This window comes from Peromyscus leucopus, chromosome X, assembly GCF_004664715.2.
Source record: "Peromyscus leucopus breed LL Stock chromosome X, UCI_PerLeu_2.1, whole genome shotgun sequence".
NCBI classification, from domain to species: domain Eukaryota; kingdom Metazoa; phylum Chordata; class Mammalia; order Rodentia; family Cricetidae; genus Peromyscus; species Peromyscus leucopus.
Genome location: NC_051083.1, coordinates 60,154,253 through 60,175,758, shown reverse-complemented (window position 1 = coordinate 60,175,758; position 21,506 = coordinate 60,154,253). Strand labels below are relative to the sequence as shown.

Genomic DNA, 21,506 nt, shown 5'->3' with positions numbered 1-21,506 from the left:
ACTGATTAAAAAATGCAGGCCCAAATTAGGGTTTGCTTTCATTTAAGAAGCATCAAAGTAAGTGTTAGTGAAAATATGAAGAAACAGGAAGCTTTGTCTACTACTGGTGAGAACGTAGAATGGTGTAGTACCTATGAACCGTACAGTAGTTCAGTTCTAAAATTAAAAGCAGAATTAACACACGATTTAGCTATTCTAATTCTAGGTGTATACTCAAGGGGACTGAAAGCTGTTTGAGCTTATTAACAGCTGGTCAGAGCTGTAGGAAAGGGGCCAAGGTTAATGGATTAGAAGTGGATGAAACAACTGCTACACCAAGTAGAAACATAGTTGAGACTTGCTTTCCTCGCTAGGCTGGATCTGAGGCTTTGAGATTGGAAAGAGAGCGAATAAGCTCCCAGGAAAGGCAGTGCTAGCATCTGTTTCTTGTCTAACCATTTCTCTCCTGGGTGGGATCTGAGAGTGGACCTTTCAGGCTGATGGGGACAAGGAGTTCTATGTGAGTTCATTGTGACATTTGAGGCTGGCTGGGGTCTTCTCGCTCCCTGGGACAGCAGTCTCTAGAGTAGGGTCTGATGGTAGCCTGGAGGCTGGCCATCTAGAGGTTTGTCAGGTAGCATTTTAGCACTTTCTACTTCTGGGACTGGTGAGCTCATCTTTGCAAGTGAACTATGCTGTTGACTTAGACCTCTGATGGGCCACTACTGCGGGGGGCACATGAATGTGTCCAAATATCCTTGTATCTCCTTGCTTTTCTACCCAAACCATGTCACTGAGCTGTGCAGTTTCCCTATATTCCCTATTCCCTGTGATGTCATGCTTGAGTGGCCTTCCTCAGAAGCAAGTATCTTTGAATGCTAGGAAAGGTAGGTTTCTTTTTCCTCTCTTAGAACCATCAGTCCTGGGAATGCTCCTCTATGTCATTGTGTACAAACTTGGAGAGGTGGTAAAATGGTCAAAAGACTTTCTCCCTTATTCCTATATCCATGCAGATTTTCTTTTGACATAGAAGAGCCTCACTGCACAGTCCTAGCTGGTGTGGAACTCACAGAGCTACATAGCCTACGCTATCCTGGAACCCAACAGATCTCTGTCTGCCTCCATCTCCCAACTGCCGGGATTAAAGGCCTGTTACTACCATGCCTGAACTCCATGCATATTTTGATGTTTTCACTTCCATGGATCATGCCAGGAAACTCGGGCTTATACCTTATGGAGTTTTCATTAACATGCTTTTGTTTGTGGATAGTTGTTAGTTGATTCTTCTGTAGGGAAAACTGAAGTCTAGAGACTTCTATGTGCAATATTGCTGACATCACTAAGCACATTTTGTCAGTTCATCTGTTGATGAACATTTGGTTTGATTCTACTTTTAGCTACTGTGAACAGTGTCACTATGAGCATAGTTGTGAAAATATCTCTTTGAGATTCTGCTTTCAATTCCTATGGACACACACCCAGTAGTGGGATTGTTAGATGATACTATAGGTGAATTTTTAACTTTTTTTGAATTTTCCACACTCTTCTATAGTGGTAATACCATTTTACAATTCACCAATAGTACACAGGGCTCCATTCCATTCCTCTTATTTTTCCCAAACACTGTGTGTGTGTGTGTGTGTGTGTGTGTGTGTGTGTGTGTGTGTGTGTGTGTCTGTGTTAACAGGTCTCATCCTAAAATGTATAATATCCCATTCATATTTTCATATGCATTCTTGGTTCTATTTTTGTGTAAGTCTGACTCTTAGGTCCATTAGAATATTTTATATACCCAAACAAACAAACAAACAATCACAATCAAGATGTAAGGGAATCCCAAATGAAATTCAAACAAAGGTTACTCTAAGGCCCCCCCAAAAAGAAAAAAATGTCATATACATGTTGAGATATAGCTCATGAGAATGTTCCACAGGCACAAGGACTGGTATTTCTGTTCTGGCTAGTTTCATGTCAACTTGACACAAGCTGAAGTCATCTGAGAGGAGGGAGCCTCAATTGAGGAGATGCCTCTATAAGATTGGGCTGTATGCAAGCCTATAGGGCATTTTCATAATTAGTGTTACGTTGGGGGAAAGCCCAGCACCTTGTGAGTGGTGCCAGCCCTGGCCTGGTGGTCTTGGGTTCTATAAGAAAGCAGGCTGAACAAGCCATGGGGAGCAAGCCAGTAGCAGCTCCCCTCCATGGCCTCTGCATCAGTTCCTGCCCCCAGGTTCCTGCCCTGTTTAACTTCCTGGCCTGACTTCCTTCAATTATGGACTGCAATATGGAAGTGTAAGCTGAATAAACTTTTTCCTTCCAAAACTGCTTTGGTCATAGTGTTAGTTTTAGTTAGTAACCCTAAGACAGTTTTTGACACTGCTTTATATGTATACCAGAGTGGAATGTATAGATAAGCAGATAGTAAACAGAGTTGTTTCTTACTGTTGGAGGAAGAAATGATAAACGTCTTCTTTTTGGTGACACCTAACCTAAGCTCCCTTCTTCCTTGTTTATTTATAGCCTGAGCTCTTTGTGTGGAACACACTGAGGTGCAGGAGGTGGGGGTGGGAATCAGGGTAGCCAGCCCAGTATGGGGTAGTTCAGATTCAGAATTTAGCACTTGGGGTGGCTGGCTCTTTTGGGAACTCGGCTTAGAGACAGTAAGTTCAGAGGCCTGTACCATTTCATTGGTGTGGGAAGAGAGGAGTCCAGATCACCACTCCCTGAGAATGTGGCTGCGAGAGGGATTGCATTGAGGGGCTGAAGCCATTGTTCCCTGGCAGGCTCAATGTGTACTGTAAATCTGTCACTAGGAACATCAGTAGCTGGATGGAGGTGGAAGGAATGGGTGGAGTGGAGAAGGAAAGGTCAAGTTAAAGTTAGTCACATAGTTAGCCTTTGTGGACTTAAAAAAATATTTAGGCACACTTAGGGTACAATTAAATTTAAATACACTAAACCTATAGTGGTGTAATGAAATCAAGAATTATCAGTAGAAAGCTGTGTTTTTTAATATACACGCAATACAGACAGATACAAAACTGTAGGTGAGTGCATGTGTAGGTTATTACACACATACAGGTATTTCTGAGTTCTACCCACCAAGAAGGCCCAGGGGCAGTGACACCCCAGCAACAGTGAGCACAGTTAGAGAAAGCACACAGATCTTGGTTTTTAAAACACCATTTTCCAATACAAGAAACCAAAGCTCCTTGGAGATATGGGTAATTCCAGGCCTGGAGCAAAGAGAATCATTTGTAATATCTTATTTAAATGCTCGAACACTTGAGGACTTGTTAAAGAACATAAGAGTCAATCTGAAGGAACTCGGAATGAACAAACAAACCAAATGATGTCAACCCAAGAATAAAATAAATATTCATGCATCTGTGTACATAACTAAATAGTCAAATAAATAAGCAACATTCTAATTAATACATTACTGGATCTAGAATCTATGCTGTCTCTATTATACCAGGTTATTTCAAAGATAACTACTTAAGTCCTAAGTAATCAGCAAGGTTGGCAGGATCACTTCCTGAACATCAAGTGTCCTGAGAAACTATAGGCTAGCAGAAGAAAACAGCTACCAGGCAAAATGTCCTCTAGAAGAATACACGTTCAAATTAATCTATGACTTACTTTATATTTCCAGGCAAGGTACCTCCATGGGCTTGTAGCAGCAAGACCTGCAGTTGTTGGACCTGGGAGAGACAATGAAAATAATTAGCTAGTTACCAATCAAAAGCTACTAATCACCTGGTGTGGTAGCATGCACCTGTAATTTCAACACTTGAGAAGCTAACGAAGGAGGAACAAAATTTTTGAGGCCAGCCCTGGCTACACAGAGAGTTTCTGAGTTCTAGGACAGACCAGGACACATAGTCAAGACTATCAACCTCAACCCACAAAATGCTATTTATCTCTTTGTAATGAAGTCACTACAACTAGCAACGGGGTAATTTGACTCAGTGCCGATGAAACCTTAAGTATATCTTAAGCACTTAAGTACATCTTATGTGGCACCTGTCACATAAGCATTAGATAAACATTTACTGTTGGAATGAATAAACAAATAAGTGAAGAGGAAGATGGGTGTTTTTGCCAATAGAAATAAATATAAAGAGGACAGAATTGAATGTGATGTTTTATAATTCAGAAGACCCAGCAGACAGATTTATTACTTGTATTCACTACAGAGACCCTGAAGAAGAAAAAGGAAGAAAAGAGATTAACTATATAGTCATTATCACTGTGGAGGAAGGCTGGAGTGAGCACTGGCCAGTTGGGAAATACAGTTCCAAGTGGAAATCAAGTCCTTTATTCTCTAGCATGCAGGAAAACTTGATTCTTTTAAACCTGCATCAATAGGGCCAAGAATGGTGACGTGCACCTTTAACCTTAATACTCGAGAGGCAGAGGCAGGCTATCTCTGTGAATTTGAAGCTAGTTTGGTCTACATAGTGAGTCTATGCTAGTCAGGGCCACATAGTGAGACCCTGTTTTAAAACAAAGCAAAACAAAACACAAAAATCCTACATCAATACCTGAGCATAGTGGCGTTTACGTTTAATCCCAGCAAAATAAGGAGACAGAAGAAAGAGGAACTTCAGTTACACAAATGGTCTAAGGCCAGCCTGTGCTACATTGTGCCACATGAGTCTGTCTGAACAAAACCAAACCAACTAACCAACCAACCAACCAACCAACCAACCAGAAGCCCTCAAAACCTCCTGCATCAAAACGATTCTTGCCTTCTCAGTTCCTGTACTAGGGCTGTGAACTGCTCTACAGTCATATTTATATCAGCACAAATTTCCATGGCGTCAGATGCCTTTCCATTTCTGTTGAAGGTGATTTTAAGCTATGTGTGGTCTCTTCAAGCCCTTTCCCTATCCTATTACCCAACTGCTTGCCATTAGAAGATGATCTGTCCTTAGCCCATGTTCTCCTTTTCAGTCTCTCCTCATTAGTTCTTTCATTTACTCAAGGCTCTCCCATATTTAAAAAAAAATAAACATATTTCTTTGCCCTTGATTATCTGACCATTGCCTTTTCTCATTTTGGCTCCTTGAGTGAAAAGCTATTCACTAATCTACTATTCTATCTATTTATCATTCCCTGACTGGCTCTTATCACTCCCCTGACTTCACAGTAGCTGCCAACAGCTTCCCTGTAGATTAAAAAAAAAAAAATCAATGGATACTTTTTCATCTTTATACTTCTTTGTAAATTTGTTCTTATGGCGACACTCCTTGAAATGCTCTTTCCTTGGTTTGGGTGACGTCATTTTCTTCCTGTCTATTCTTATCTGCTTCTCCTTTCTCCATTCATTAAGTGCTGGTATTCTCAACTTGTAGGTCTGGACCTCTTTGTTTGGTCCTTTAGCAAACATTCAGTGAATACTCTTAATGTGACAAGCATTCAGATATCATCTAAATGCTAATGTTCTTAAAGCTGCCTCTTTACTCTTCATCTGAGACTTTCGACATCAAGCCCATGTAGCCAGCTATATTGGAGTATTTGGGTTTTTTTGTGGGGGGAGTTTCGAGACAGGGTTTCTCTGTGTTGTTTTGGTGCCTGTCCTGAATCTGCTGTAGCGCAGGCTGGCCTTGAACTCACAGAGATCGCCTGGCTCTGCCTCCCGTGTGCTGGGATTAAAGGCGTGCGCCACCACTGCCTGGCTGGAGTATTTCTATACACATTTCCCAAACACCTTTCAAATTCAAAATGGCCCAAACTAAATATATCATTTCGGTTCTCATGTGTAACTCTAGTTTTCCATCTGCTTTCTCTGAACAATATGACTTTATTCATAATCCAAGTTAGAAACTTGAAAAATCAAACTTGGCTCCTCCTACCCACTTCTTTTCCTACATTAACTCTGCAATTAAGAAACCCCATATACTTTACTTCTTGTTCTTTGCCCTCTAATCTGTTACCTTTATCTCTATTGCTATCATCTTTAGTTTAGACCATAGTTCTCACCCGGGTTATTACAAAGCCTGGCTTATTTGCTTCTTTCTAGCCATAGCCACCTTTCATCGGTTTACAAGTGTACAGAAAATAGATTTCCTTCAAGCAGATTTCATCATGTTATTCTCATACTTAAAATCTGTAGCTCTTAATACTTTCCAGTTCTAAGTTCCTTAACAGAACATATTAAGGAACTTCAGGATCTGGCCCCTGCAAAGCTTTTTTTGCTTCATCTCCTACTCTTCACTTTCTTTTTATATTTTTTATTTTGGTTTTTACAAGACAGCGTTTCTCTGTGTAATAGTCCTGGCTGTTCTGGAACTCATTTGTATACCAGGTTGGTCTGGAACTCACCAAGATCCACCCTGCCTCTGCCTCCCAAGTGCTAGGATTAAAGGCGTGTATCATCACTGCCCATCTTACTCTTCACTTCTTTATCAGTAAAATCTCCAACGGCACCCCTAATATTAAATGAGTAGCAAACACTCTATTAGGATTTATTTGACAAGTATAAATAGAACAAAGAACTAGACGCTCAATCATTCCATTCATATACTTGTAACTTTCCTATAAAATCTTATACCTGTTGCTTAAGATGATTAAGTTCAGCTGCCTGGGGATCAATATTAATAATAGGTTTGTTCTTGATTTTTCTTGCTCTGTCAGCATAGCGAAGGGTATTTAATGTTTCCTCTAAGTTGGAATCAGCAGGACTCACACAGGCTATCATAAGAGTATGGCTATTGCCTCCTAGAGAATCTGAAAAAGAACAATAACGGATAATGAAAGGAAATGAAATCAAATAAGTAAGGATGCCAAGCGAAAGCAGCCTATTTGGACTGATGACTTCAAATTCATAGATGAAAGAAAAAATTCTTAGTGACATTTGATTTGGTTTTGATTTTATTTTTCAGAACTATTTGGCTTTAATTTTAAAATAATTCTAATTATTGTTTGAGAATTTCACACATGCATACAATATATTTTGATTCTATTCACCCCCTTCCAGATCTCCCCTTTGACCCCTCCTAATTTCATCTCTTTTCTTTATATAGTTCACTGATTACAATTTATGCTGCACATATACTCATGGGTGTGGGATCATCTACTGTGATAGCTACACAGTTTTGATTTGCTTCAATATAAGAATAATAAAATATCAGATGTGTAAAGTGATGGAGATTTAGAATCCTATTTTATATGCCACTACACTCAAGAGAAACCATGAGTTCAGAAATTAACCAGGTTTAAAACAACCAGGCCTGGCCAAGTCCGTTAGGTGCTTCTACTGGGACTAAATATTCCTAGGATGTAGATTTTAACTCTCCAAAGAATTCTTCTTAACATACTATCAATTAAAGAAACAGTAACCAAGTTCATTTTCAGGTGCAAAGTCCGAAGTACAGTTGGCATTCTACAGAATTCTTGGCTCTCAAGGCCATCTGTAGAGACATTTTCCCATTATCTTAGAAATCTGATGGCCAACAGCTATTTCACCTCTTTATCAATTAGCTGTGAGTGTGCCAGCCCATTAGCTTTTTGCCTGGTTCATCTTTGCTTTTCCATACTATCATTCCAAGCTACTCGCTCTCATTTTACAGGCACTTTGGACTTACCTTGAAGCAGACGAGTCAGCTTGGAATCTCTGTAGGGCACAAAGTTACCCTTTTTGTCATCTCCAAGAGCACTGATTACATTTCCCAAGCACAGAAGGCCTCGGTTAATGTTAATACCTATTAGCAGGAAACAAAATTTAAACAGTTGGGAAAACATCTAACAAATATCTACATTTTTTTTCTGAGAAAGGAAAAGACCTCATAGAAATATCACCATTAATACTAATGAAATGCCTTAATTCTACTCATTTTTCTGAGTGGTGCTTCTTAGTCAAGTTCAGGGGATAAAGGTCCAAACGTTAGGTTTGTACAATTGATCCATTGCCTTTATCCTTTCTCATGGAAACAAAGCAGAGACAAATACCAATTGCTATGACAACCACCATATACATAGATAGTAACTTTTTGTAGCCATTATGACAATCCTTAAACTAACACAGTGAAACCAGGTTTACATCTTTTTAAATAATCTCCTTATCATTATTTTACAGGAAAGGAAAGTAGTTCAGATATTAGATGTCTTCCCTACATACAAATAGTAAGTGGTAGGCATGAGATCCCACTTCAGAATTTCAGCCAAATCTTATGCTTTTTATAGCACATTGGAATATCATACTTTTTGTTGCTTTAAAAAGGTAAATATTACTTTTCTACTTTATTATCTACTTTTCTTTTAAAATAGGGCCTCACTCTGTAGGCTGGTCTCCATTCACTGCAATCTCTCCACCTCAGCATCCTGAGCTGGGCTTTTCTACTTCATTCAAACACTGTCAAAATCTTTGAGGTCTCTCTAAAGCATTTGACTTCTCCCACTCTTCCATCTACAGTACAAAGGCTTTATAGGATACTGGTTGAGCCCATGGGCTTTCTAATCCTGGGTATTTTCCTCTGTAAAATGAGGCAACTCTATCTACTTTGTTGGGTTGTGGTAGGAATTATATGAGATGTTATACCTAAAAGAAAATGATACTTTGGTTTAAATGTTTTTGTCTTCTTCAAAATTCATGTTGAAATTTGATCTCCAAAGTAACATTATTAAGAAGTTTGGCCTGGCAGTGATGCACACCTTTAATCCTAGCACTCCAACAGCAGAGGCAGGAGATCTCTGTGAGTTCGAGGCCAGCCTGGTCTACAGAGTGAGCTCCAGGACAGCCAGGGCTACACAGGGAGACTCAGTTCCAAATATTATTATTATTATTATTATTATTATTATTATTATTATTATTATTAAACAAAAAAGGTTAAGGGTGTGATAATGCTGTCTCTACCCTCATGGACAGGACAGAACTAGCTAGACCCTTTAGTCTTTCTGCCATGTGAGGGAATAGAGAAGACAATCTCATAGACACCAATTCTGATGGTGACATCATCCTGACATTCGGAGATTTCAGGTGTAAAAAACTAATTTCTAATGTTTATAGATTACCCATCCTAAAGTAGTGAAAGTAGTACAGATGGACTATGAGAACTTGTATCATTACTGTTAGCTCTACTTAACTTTATACATATTAAGCCATACTTTGGATTCCTTTATAACCTCAAACAAATATATTTACATGATCCTATTATAGTTTGGATATAAAATGTCCTCAAAGGCTGTATGTTGAAGGCTTCTTCCATAGTTGGCAGAGCCACTGAGAAGTGACTGGATCATAAGAGCCCTAGCTGTATCAATGGACTAACCAATTGATGAGTTCACAGTTGAATGTACTATTAGGATACAGGTTCTAGCTGGAGGAAGTAGGTCCTGATAGATGGAAGCATGGTTCTGAAGGGTATATCTTGTCCGTTCCCTAGTCTGCTGATTCTCCTTTCCAGAGATGAAATGAACAGGTTTCTTCCATCAGTCCTACCCACAATGGAGTTCAACCTCACCATAGACTCAATGAAGGGCTAAGAGACATCAGACAGAAACCTTTGAAACTTTGGGCCAAAAGATAGCTTTTGTCCTCTAAGCCAACTTTCTCAGATGTCCTATTCATGATGAAAAGCTCCAAACTCCTCAATGACTCCATCTTTCATGGACCATATTTTCTCCCTTCTTGTGACTACCAATTTGACACTAATATCTCAACATTAGCTTCTTAGGGGCATTAACTGCCTATTCTGAACCCTACGACCAATCATTTCAGTTTTGTGTTTCCAAGCACTCAATGTACCTGACCTGCTGTTCCCACAATAGGCTCATTTTTCTCCCCATACTGAAACAGAACCTCGACTTCTACACATGCTAGGAAAGTGTATCCACCCAGCCCCTCCAACCATAGGGGTGTGTGTGTGTGTGTGTGTGTGCGCGCGCCCATCTGTCTGTCTGTCTCTCTGCAGGATGCAGTGCTGAAGGAATAATATAACCAAATGGGTTGAATCCATTATAACCATGCTATTGATCTTAACTGAACCTGTAGTCAATCTTGCTTGGCTAACTTAACTCATGTGGCAGCTATTCTAAACATCCGTCATTTTCAATATTACAAAGCTACCTTCACTCTCTATTAGTAGCTTTCATCAAAAACTCCATGGAGATAATGTTATACACAAAGGCTCCCTAACCTTTGTCCTCTCTACTTCAGGCTCTTTACTTTGCTGTTACTTATTCCTTTGTCTTTCCCCCTGTTTCAGTGAAAATAACTACCATTATTATGAAGGCTCTGCCCTTTACCTCTGTCCATATTTCCAGTCCTTTTATTTCCTCTGAGACCCAGATGCTTTGATCTATTTCCCCATTCTTAGACCTTCGGTTCATTTTTTCCCACTAATTCCTTCTTTTCAACCTATATACATGCTTAAATTTCCCTCATTTACATCAAAAACAGTATTCTTAAGCAATCAACCCCTTTGTTTTCTTTTTATTCCAGTTGGAAAATGCAGCATTTTGCAGAGCACTTTATTTCACTCAGGAAGAACCTGCTGAGAGTATCAAATCTGCCTATAATACAGGTAACTAATCCCCACATTATCCCTCTGCTTTCTATTTAATTTTGTCATTAAGACATTAAAACGAAGCCTGTGGTAGTGATGTATACCTTTAATCTCGGCACTTGGGAGACAGAGGCAGGTGGAACTTGGAGTTCCAGGACAGCCATAACTACACAGAAAATCCCTGTCCTGAAAACATTTTTTTTAATTTTTTTTAATTTAATTTAATTTTATTTCACAATACCATTCAGTTCTACATAACAGCCACAGATTCCCTTGTTCTCCCCCTTCCTGCCCGCCTCCCCTTCCCCCCAGCCCACCCCCCATTCCTACTTCTTCCAGGGAAAAGCCTCCCCCGAGGACTGAGATCGACCTGGTAGACTCAGTCCAGGCAGGTCCAGTCCCCTCCTCCCAGATTGAGCCAAGTGTCCCTGCATAAGTCCCAGGTTTCAAACAGCTAACTCATGCAATGAGCCCAGGATCTGGTACCACTGCCTGAAAACATTTTTAAAAAGACATTAAGCCGGGTGGCGGCGGCGGCGGCGGCGGCGGCGGCGGCGGCGGCGGCGGCGGCGCACGCCTTTAATCCCAGCACTCGGGAGGCAGAGCCAGGCGGATCTGTGAGTTCGAGGCCAGCCTGGGTTACAGAGTGAGTTCCAGGACACGCTGCAAAGCTACACAGAGAAACCCTGTCTCGAAAAACAAAAACAACAAAAAAAAGACATTAAAAGGGTAAATTCTTGGCAAGGGTGGTTTACAGAGCCTTCAAAGTTCTGGTCAAGGGGGCTGGGGAGCTGACTCAGCAGTTAAATGCACTTGTAGCTCTTGCAGGACCTGGATTTGGTTCCTAGAACCCATATTGTGACTCACAATTATCCATTACTCCAGTTCCAGGGGATCTGACACTCTCTTCTGATCTCCATGAGCACCAGGCATACACACAGTGCACATACATACATGCAGGCAAAACACTCATACACATGAAATAAATCAATCTTTAAAAATGTTGTGAGCGAGGATGGTTACAAAAAATTGTCCAGATAAAGCTATGTGCTGAGAAGTTCCTTTAAAACTCTGTAAGACTGAAAACAGACCAAATAATAGGAGAGTAGAGAATATTATCCAGTACCACTGAGTGCTTATTCATTGTGGCAAGAAATAAATAAAAAGGAGAAGTTTTTAACACTAAAAACAGAAACACAACTTCAAAGCTACCACAGAGGCACATCACAACAACCGAAAGAAAAGGGTGGATTTGTGGTAGGGAAGAGCCTGGGTGGGGGAAAATGAAGCAGTTCCATATGCAGTGGTTCTCAACTAGGTGATCTTACTTGTTACTGGACAGCTGGCAACATCTGGAGATAGTTATTGTCACAACCTGGCTGAGAGCTATACATGTGTTACTTGCTTCTAATAGGTAGAGGCTAAGAATGCTGTTGAGCATTCTACAATGTACAAGATAAGCCCACACACACGCCAAAGTTATTTAATTCAAAATGTCAATAGTACCACAGGTGAGAAATCCTGGTTAACATGAAAGGAAAATTATGTGTGGATATAAGGTGGGTAGACTGGCTAAATAAGTTTCTGCGAAAGACTTGAGTAATAGTATCATATGGTTGCATTCTCCAGCCAAAAAGGAATGGAATAATCTGCCACCAAAACAATTTTAAAACTTACATAGGGATTGGGATGTAGCTCATTTGGTAGAGTGCCTGTCTAGCATGCACTTCAGGAAGCCCTGGGTTCCATATCCAGGACTGCATAAACCCTCATGGTGGTAAACACCTGTAATCTCAGCACTAGAAGGTAGAGGCAGGAGAGTCAAGAGTTGAAAGTAACCTTGGCTATAGAGCAAGTTCAAGGCCAGCCTGAGATATGTGTGGTTTTAAAACAACAACAAACAAGCAAAAAACCATACAGAGGTAACCACTCAAAAGAGATAAAGTGGGAAGAGCCCTTGATTAGGAGACAGAGGACCTTAGCTGAAACTTGGTCTCAGTCATTTACCAACATAATACAAATTTTCTTTTCTCCATAAAACAGGGGCAATCCTTTCCTTAAATCATGAGACTATGATAAAAATAAAATATCATCTGTTGAGAGTCATATACAAGTAATTTTTGTTAAAGGGTAGAAAACCTGAGATAATCTGGCTATGTGCTAAGTCATATGAGGCTGAAATACCTTATCTACTCTGATGACAATTACTTCATCCAGAAGGAACTGTGACTGATTACAGATGTGACTGCTTTTGCTTCAAGTTACTACAGAAGGAATAACTGATTCTAGAAATGGAATGATAGAAATCTGGTTGCAGAAGACCAAGGAACAGAGACAAATGTCAGTACCCGGGACTTCATAAAAATAATCTCTAAGATTCAGGAAAGAATGATACTTACGATGCCAATGCGGTGAAGTGTAATGGGAAATGAATAGGAGGCTTTTCAAACCAGAAAAAAAAATTCAGGCTGGCAAGACAGCTCAGGGGGTAAGAGTGCATGCTGCCAAGGCTGGCAACCTGAATCCCATTCCCTAAACCTACACGACAGAGAGAACAGATACACACCAGCTGTCCTCTGATCACACATGTGTCATGGCATGCACATACATATACATACAAATGAATAAATATAATTTTTAAGTCTCGAGATTAAAAAATTATCATGATCTGCACACAAATTAATAACAAATCATGACTTTAACTAGAAATTCTCTTTAGAGCCATGCAACGACAATAGTCACCCCCCATTCGCAATCATTCCCTAGCTACATTATACAAGCTTTTCTGCATCTGTCTATTAAATGTTGCTATTTCCTTGTAACCACGTTATAATCTTTCTTAGTCTATAGAAAGTCTATTCTTCTGTTTAACCTCCTTCATGCCTAGAGTTCGAAGTATCTACCTATTAGCAGTGCCTGAAAACTGTATCCACAGACAGGGCCTTTCTCCGGATGTCCCCAGACTCTGTCCCGTGAGTCTCGCTGACTGTCTTGGTCAGGTTAGGGCACTGCACGACAATCCTGAACAGAACAGAAGTTGTTTAGCTGCCTCCTCCCCTACTTCTAACACTGCTCCTCTTCGCTGTCACCTTTAGAAGTGCTGCGAGCCGCAGGAACATATCATAAGAACTCAGCTGGTTATGGCAAAGTCACTACCTGGAGGAATCAGGAAATTCCTCCAGAGGAAGCCAACCCCCAAGGAGCTTTTGGAGTTACTTGGCTTGTTATATATATCAGGTGTATTCTGTTATGAAAATCATGTGTGCCTTCATAGTTTTCCCAATTGATTTTTCCCTAAGGGCTCACAACGTGGACTGATCACTCTCTGGACATACACATTCCAGGTATTTGGAAAACAGCCTCAGGAAAGGCTTTCTCTGGAATCAGATATCTCCCTTATAGCCACTTTCAAGGACTAACAGTAATAACAGTTCACATGCAAGTCTGCTGATTTAAGATAAATTCCACAAGGAGACACCGCCTAGGTCAGGTGGATGTTAAGTAATAGCTTTACACAATTTAGCTCAGACCCTCCTTTCTTACAGCCTTACTAACTTTATAGATCTCTAACTCCTTATCTAACCACTTCCAGGAATATTTGGATAACCTTGTGTGCTGACAGCTATGCTCAGCCAGAACCACAGTTCAAGCCTCCCTGTAATTATCATCATTGGCAGCATCTGTCCAGGTCCATCCCCAGATGGAGGAAAGTACCTTATCAGAGATACCTCTGCACTCTCTAAGAACAGACTTAAGCATCCGGGCTACCTGTTTGAGAAGGCCTGGCAGATGTGCCAATTAAGCTTTACTTCCTCCTTTCCCAAATCTGACCTCTAGTTCCAGATCTCCCTTTAACTATCACCAGAGGCATCTAGCTGTACAGGTTGCCTAGCGACCGAGCACACTTTCCCCCACCCTGCAGAAAAATGGCAGATAGCTTGGACATATATGAGTCACAGGAAAAAAGAAGACAGTTTTATTTTCTCCCATTGACCTAGCAACTTACAGATTCTTTTGTTTGTTTGTTTGTTTGTTTGTTTGTTTGTTTTTCGAGACAGGGTTTCTCTGTGTAGCTTTGTGCCTTTCCTGGAGCTCACTCGGTAGCCCAGGCTGGCCTCGAACTCAGAGATCCGCCTGGCTCTGCCTCCCGAGTGCTGGGATTAAAGGCGTGTGCCACCACCGCCTGGCAACTTATAGGTTCTTAACGTTTTCTACCAATTACGTTTAGGACTATAGTGGAGCACATAAGATCCCTCTTCTTAGATATTACCTGAATTTAGCCTTTAGTTAATTCATTTCCCCATTGGTCACTTCCCTTTGGGGTTGCAAATGATAATTAATGGTTACTGCCCCCTATGTGATTCTTATCACCCCTCCGTTTGACCCTGGAAGCCTGGCTTTGCACTGCCAAGGGATTACTGCTTGTAAGTGTATATATGCCGGGACTCCCAGGGCACGAGAGGACAGAGAAGAGAAAAGAGAATGGAAGAACTAGATGGGTAAGAACTTGAGAGGAACAAACTGAGATGGGGAAGAACTAGATTGAAGGGCTAAAAGAGAGTACCAGAGTGACGAGATGGAAGATGAGAAAGAGCCAGATGGGGAAGAATAAGATGAGAGAGAACGAGATGGGAGAGGAGCTGGTATGGAAAGAACTAGATGGGTGAGAACGTAGAAGAAGTTATCTATGAGAGCAGAATATAAGCTTGTAACTGACACAGAATAATAAAGTATATGGACTAAGGAGTTGTGTGTACATAGATTCATTTCTTTTCATCAAAGATTAATTTTCAGCTGGTTGTAGATTCTTCCCGGACCTTGGGAGGGGACTATTGAGTGGCTGGACTCCCTTAGTCCCCCATATAGAAGGTCACCAAATCCATAGCAAACCTGACTCATCCTCGAGCCTCCCTATTGTCACCCCCACCCAAGTCTTTTAGTCACTGTACATTTGGTGGGTATGTACAATCTCTAGGCACTGGGCTAGTTAGCTGTCACATAGATAAAGATGGGTAATGATATTTACTTTATAGGACTATTTATTGTAAGAATTAAATGAGGGGTTGGAGAGATGGTTCAGTAGTTAAGAGCCCTGGTTGATTGTTTCAGAGGACCTGAGTTCAATTCCCAGCACCCACATGGCAGCTCACAACTGTCTGTAACAGCTCATAACTGTTCTAGAGGACCTGGCACTCTCCCACAGACATACCTAGAGGTACAGAAAAATAACTCAATCTTTTATGAAATAATGAAGTGAGTTGATTTTTGAAGGACTTCAGCCTAAAAGGAGAGGCTGAGGAAGAGATGCCAATTAAAACGGGTTGGTCTGCTTAGGAGAGAGGGTCAGCTTTACCTGGGAAAGGAAACAAAGGCTTCGGGAACAGAACTGATGTTAAGCGGATCAGCACGGGCGAGTAGAGCAATGCTGATGAAGAGGAAGGTAGAGAAGAGGAGTAGTGCACATACATCTCGGGCAGAGGAAATGACATACCCCGAGGCGCATGCTTGCGAGAGAAGCTCTCACATATATGGTCTACAGGAGCACAATGGAAGTTATGAGCTTGAGAAGGACAATGAGGCCATAGGACAGCAAGAGATAGAGCAGAAAGGGCCTTGTAGGTCATGGTCAGGCATTTAAATTTATCCTGTAGGCCAGGCATATTCAAACTGTAGTCTCTGGACCTCAAGAATATTACTGGAACCAGATACTACAGATTTCTGCAGTGTAATTTGGGATTTGTTTTAAAATAATTATTTTTATTATGGTAAAATATAAAGGGCTAAATTATTTCTGTTTTAAGTAGTTGCTTCTTAGCTTACCAGGCGGTATGTCATGTTAAACTCAATATAAGTTAAAAATATTACCCCTTCAAGATGCACTTAACACAGCCAACCTACCCAATGTCCTCGCTGAACAACATATGGGCTACAGAATCACAGTTGTTTCCCCTTGGGATTGTGCACCTGAATGGGAGCTGTGACTCAGAGTTATTGCCAAAGATTAAAGGAGAATATTATATTGCATAGTTCTTGTTAACCAGAAAAAAATCAAAATTCTAAATACAAGATGCAGTTTCTATTGAACACATATTGCTTTTATACCAAAAATGAAGCATAAAAATTCAAAGTGGAGCATTTTGTAGGTCTGAATACAGTTCAGTGACATTAATTATATCCACACTGTTATGCATCACCACTCTTCTGTTATTCTAACTGTTTAAAGGAATGCCTCTGGTGTACTACACATTAAAGCTGACCATGTCACCAGTGTGTTAGCATTTCATCAAGTGTGACTCATTTTTCCACTGTCTTTCAGGCCGTCCTTCAACACATGCACTGAACCCTACACAACAGTCAGTTGGACAATAAAACTTAAAGTAAAAAACTTGTTAAAAATGGTCTCATAGTATGTACAATTTGAGATCAGCTTTTTTATGTAGTATGCTAACTCCTCCAGCTTGTTGTACATCGCAGTAATAGAATTCCATGACACTAATGTTCCCACCTGTTGAAGGACAGTTGGGCTCTTTCTAATTTCTGACTACTCTCAATTCAGGAGCGGCCAACATTCCCCTAGTGTTTTACGTGAACAACCTCTTCATTTCCTGATCCTGGGTAACACAATCACTGAGTTGAATGGAAAGCACATTTGTTTCTGTCTTTTTTCCCCTCTAGACAGGGTATCACTAGGTAACCCAGATTAGCCTGGGATGTACTATGTAGCCCATGCTGGCCTTAAACCTTCAGAAACTTCCTGGCTCATCCTCTTCAACAATGGAATTATAAGTCTGTAATTCAATGTCCAGCCTCCTGGTTACTCTTGAGTAACTGTGGACCTATTTTTCAGAGTGGGGTCCAGAATTTAAATTAATACTAACAATGCATAAAATATCAAATTTTCCACATCCTTCCAGAATGTGGTATTGGCATTATTTCTCCTTTTAGTTATTCTGAGAAGTGTTAACTGATAGCTCATTGTAGTTTTAACTTATATTTCCTCAATGACTAAGGGTGTGACGTCTTTTCATTTACTTACAATCTTCTACATATGCTCTTCAATGTGGTATTTGCTTCTTTGCCCACTTTTTACTGGCACTATGAGTTTTTTTAATTTTTAGGATTTTTAAAAAGATTTGCTTTTACTTTCTGCCTGTATGTGTGTGCACCAAACGCACAAGCAAGACTTGTGAAGGCCAGGAGGGGGAGCTGGATGCCCTGGAATTGGAATTACACATGGTTATGTGTTGCCTTATGGGTTCTGGGAACCAAATCAGAGTCCTCCAAAAGAGCAGCAGGTGTTTTTACCTGCTGAGCCATCTCCAGCCCCTTGGGTTTTGTTTGTTTTTAGACAGGATCTCACTCTAGCCAAGGACTGTCTTGAATCCACTGAAATCCTCCTGCCACGGCCTCCCAAGTGCTGAGATTACAGGTGTGAGCTACCATGACCAGCTTTATTTTTGAGTTTTGAAAATTCTTCATACATCTCACATACATTTCCCTTCTTGAACACACAGCATTTTTAACATAGAAAATTTTTTGTGTGTTTTTAAAAATTTATTTTTAATTATATGCATGTATGTCTATGGAAGCACCTGCCATGTGAGTGCAGGTGCCCAAGGAGGCCAGAAGATATTGGAGCTGGAGTTACAGGCAGGTGGATGTTGAAATCTGAGCTCAGGTCCTTTGAGAGAGCAACAAGTGCTCTCAACCACTGAGCCATCATAGATAAAGTCCCATTGAGAAGTACAACCTGGCCGTGAAGATGTACCAATCCCAATGCCTTAGCCTCCCAAGTGCTGGAATTGGAAACACAAGTCATCATGTCCAGATATAATGAGAAATTTTGATATGCAAATTAATATAAAATTTGAAATGATAAAAAATAGCTATAAAATTCTTTTTTTTTTTTTTTTTTTTTTTTTTTTGGTTTTTCGAGACAGGGTTTCTCTGTGTAGCTTTGCGCCTTTCCTGGAGCTCACTTGGTAGCCCAGGCTGGCCTTGAACTCACAGAGATCCGCCTGCCTCTGCCTCCCGAGTGCTGGGATTAAAGGCATGCGCCACCAACGCCCGGCTAAAATTCTTATGGTGGACAAGAAGATGGCTCAATTGTTAAAGAACCTGCTGGGTAATCATGTGTACTTAAGTTTGGAGCCCCTAGAATCCATGTACAAAGCCAAGGGTGGCAACACATTCCTGTGACCCTAGTACTAGGGAGACAGTGGATCCCTGAAGCTCTCGGGGTGAATCAATGAGCTTCAGGCTGGGTGAGAGATTCTGTTTCAAAGCAAACAAACAGAGTAATCAAGGCACACACCAAGTCCATCACAGGTCTCCACACATACACACACCCATATGTACTTACCCTCCCCATATTCACAGATTTGAGGGGGCCTAGAGAGATGGCCGAATGGTTTAGAGTACATTCTGCTCTTACAGAGGACCCAAGTCCAGTCCCCAGCATCCAAGTCCGGTGGCTCACAGATGCCTGTACCTTCAGCATCAGAGGAATCAAAGCCTTTCTCTGGCCTCTGTGGGAAGCTGCACTCATGTGCACATACCCAAAGACAAACAAATAAAATACATTTAAATTTCTTCTGTGCTCTGTGTACATGTGCATATGTGCAGGTACACATGCCTTGGTAGACAAGTGGAGGTCAGAGGGCAGCTCTCTGAAATTGCTTTTCTCTTGCCACCTTGTGGGAGCCAGGAATCAAACTCAGATCTTTAGGCCTGCACATTAGCACTACTGGCCCCCATACAGAGATTCTTAGAGAATTACTCGGTATCATAAATTTGAACTTATAATTTGAGAGGTGGAAACAGGAGGATTGAGAGTTCAAAGCTAGCCTCAGCTACCTGAGTTTGAGGCCAGGCTATGATACGTAAGACTTTTTCTCAAACAAACAAAAATAAATAAATAATACAAATGCATCTAAAATCCATTTTTGCTTTTTAATATTTTGTTATTATTTTTAAATTATGTGTATATGGGGAACCAAGGGTATTGTGCACTCAAGTGCCTTTGGAAGCCAGAAGAAGTTAGTGTAATTTAGTGAGGATGTAGGAGAAGGGAAGCCCTATTTGCTGCTGCTGAAAATGTAAAGAGGTGTGGCCACTATAAAGGTCAGAATGGAGGTTCCTCAAAAAACTAAAAACAAGCAAACAAAACCAAAAATAGAACTACAATATGACCTAAGTATTCTTGAGCATGTAGTTAAAGGACTCCATATTCTTTTTTTTTTTTTTTTTTTTTTTTTTTTTTTTTTTCCTTTTCGAGACAGGGTTTCTCTGTGTAGTTTTGGTGCCTGTCCTGGATCTGCTCTATAGACCACGCTGCCCTTGAACTCACAGATCTGCCTGCCTCTGTCTCTTGAGTGCTAGGATTAAAGGCGTGCCCTGCCCTGTGCCCCCCCCCCACCCCCCAAAGAACAAAATACCCCAACTCTGCCTCAAGGAAAAAAACTTAAAATAAAACACAATCTCTAAGGAGAATGCAGATATAAATTTATTACAGATGATGGGAGACAAGAGGGTTTTTTTGTTTGTTTTGTTGAGACAGGGTTTGGCTGTCCTGGAATTTGCTCTGTAGATCAGGCTGGCCTTGAACTCAAAGAGATCCACCTGCCTCTGAGGGCTGGGATTAAAGGTGTGTACCACCACTGCCTGGCTTGGAAGGAGTAAACATGATTAAAATGGAATTTTAAAGCTGGATGTGAATATTGTACCTCCTGGGAACCGAGCACTCAGGAAGTGAAGCAGGAGGACAAAGAGTTTAAGGCTGGCCAAATCTAAACATCAAAATGGAAGATGTTTTAGAATTTTAAGTGAAAGGTCTTTGAAAGTAAGAGTAGTGGAAAAGAATGAAGAGATGATTTAGATGTATTTAAGACACAAACATAACATGGTTTCCCAACATTTTGGATGTTGAGTGTGAGTGAGGTGAGGAATGCATACAGCATGGACTAGTAGCCTAGGAATAAGACAGCTATTTATCCAGCCAAGAATACAGAACATCTACTGTGTGGCAGGCATAGTTCTGGGTAGAGGTAGCAGAGATAGCCTTGGAACTCAAAGTTTAATGGGGTAAAACAACGACAACAAAATTACAATGAAAAAAATACTATAAAAAGAAATGTCTATCTTACTAATAAGCCTTTGAATTACTGCCATTTGGGCATATTATTGAAAATTCTACTAATACATACTTAAAATGCATATTTTGAGTGGTATGTATTTGACTTAAATATAAACTAAGTGGGTATAGTGGCACAGACCTATAGTTGCAACATTTTAAGAAGCTTGGTCTAGCTATGGCATTTGGAATGGAATGCCTTTTAATGGTCAGTCAGGAAGCTATTTTCCAGATGTACAGGATGATGCCATAAACTTGGCAGAGACAGCAGGGACAGAATGGAAGTGGGTGCATCTCTACAATAGTGCTAAGGAAGAACTAACAGCAGGCAGTCAGTATTCATTCCTAATTGGGGAGATCATGCTGAGTGCAATAATTAACCTAGTGGAACAGCAAGAAGAAAAGGAATCGTGTGAATTAACAGAAGAACTAAGATAGTAAGGGTTTACAAATCAAGAAAATTTCAAAAATGGGGGAGGGGTCAGTTACAGCATTAAAACAACTTTCAACTCTCATCATAGAAACTTTTCTTGCAGTAAATGGCAATTAACACAGAGACACAACTGTCAACATGCAGAGAATACAAGACTGTGGAGTGCTCAGCCCTAAAAATAGGACATCCATATCACACAGCCTCCTCTCAGGGGACCTATGAGAATAAAGATGAGGACGAGGAGTAGAAAGATGGTAAGAGCCAGAGGGGTAGATGATATCAAGAAAAGAGGGCAGATACATAAATAAACTCACAACACTTGTGACACTATGAACAAGACCTGTGCGAGCTCAAGCTAGACAAAGTCCCAGCAGGGAGGGGAGGCAGCTACAAAGTCCTACCCCTAGCTGAGGAGCTTTTGGCACTGGGTTTCTTTATGGTGTGACATTGG

General features: G+C 40.7%; 1 protein-coding gene across 3 annotated transcripts in view; it reads right to left on the bottom strand.

Annotated features, from left to right (window-relative positions):
* Nucleotides 1-21,506, bottom strand: part of Kif4a (kinesin family member 4A) — a 117,838-nt gene that overhangs the window by 52,745 nt on the left and 43,587 nt on the right. For all 3 annotated transcript variants that reach the window (XM_037198838.1, XM_028883915.2, XM_028883916.2), the window contains 3 exons: nucleotides 7,572-7,688; nucleotides 6,539-6,714; nucleotides 3,622-3,683 (listed from right to left, as the gene is read on the bottom strand). In XM_037198838.1, coding sequence (XP_037054733.1) covers nucleotides 3,622-3,683; nucleotides 6,539-6,714; nucleotides 7,572-7,688 — 355 coding nt within the window. The remainder of the gene's footprint in view (nucleotides 1-3,621; nucleotides 3,684-6,538; nucleotides 6,715-7,571; nucleotides 7,689-21,506) is intronic.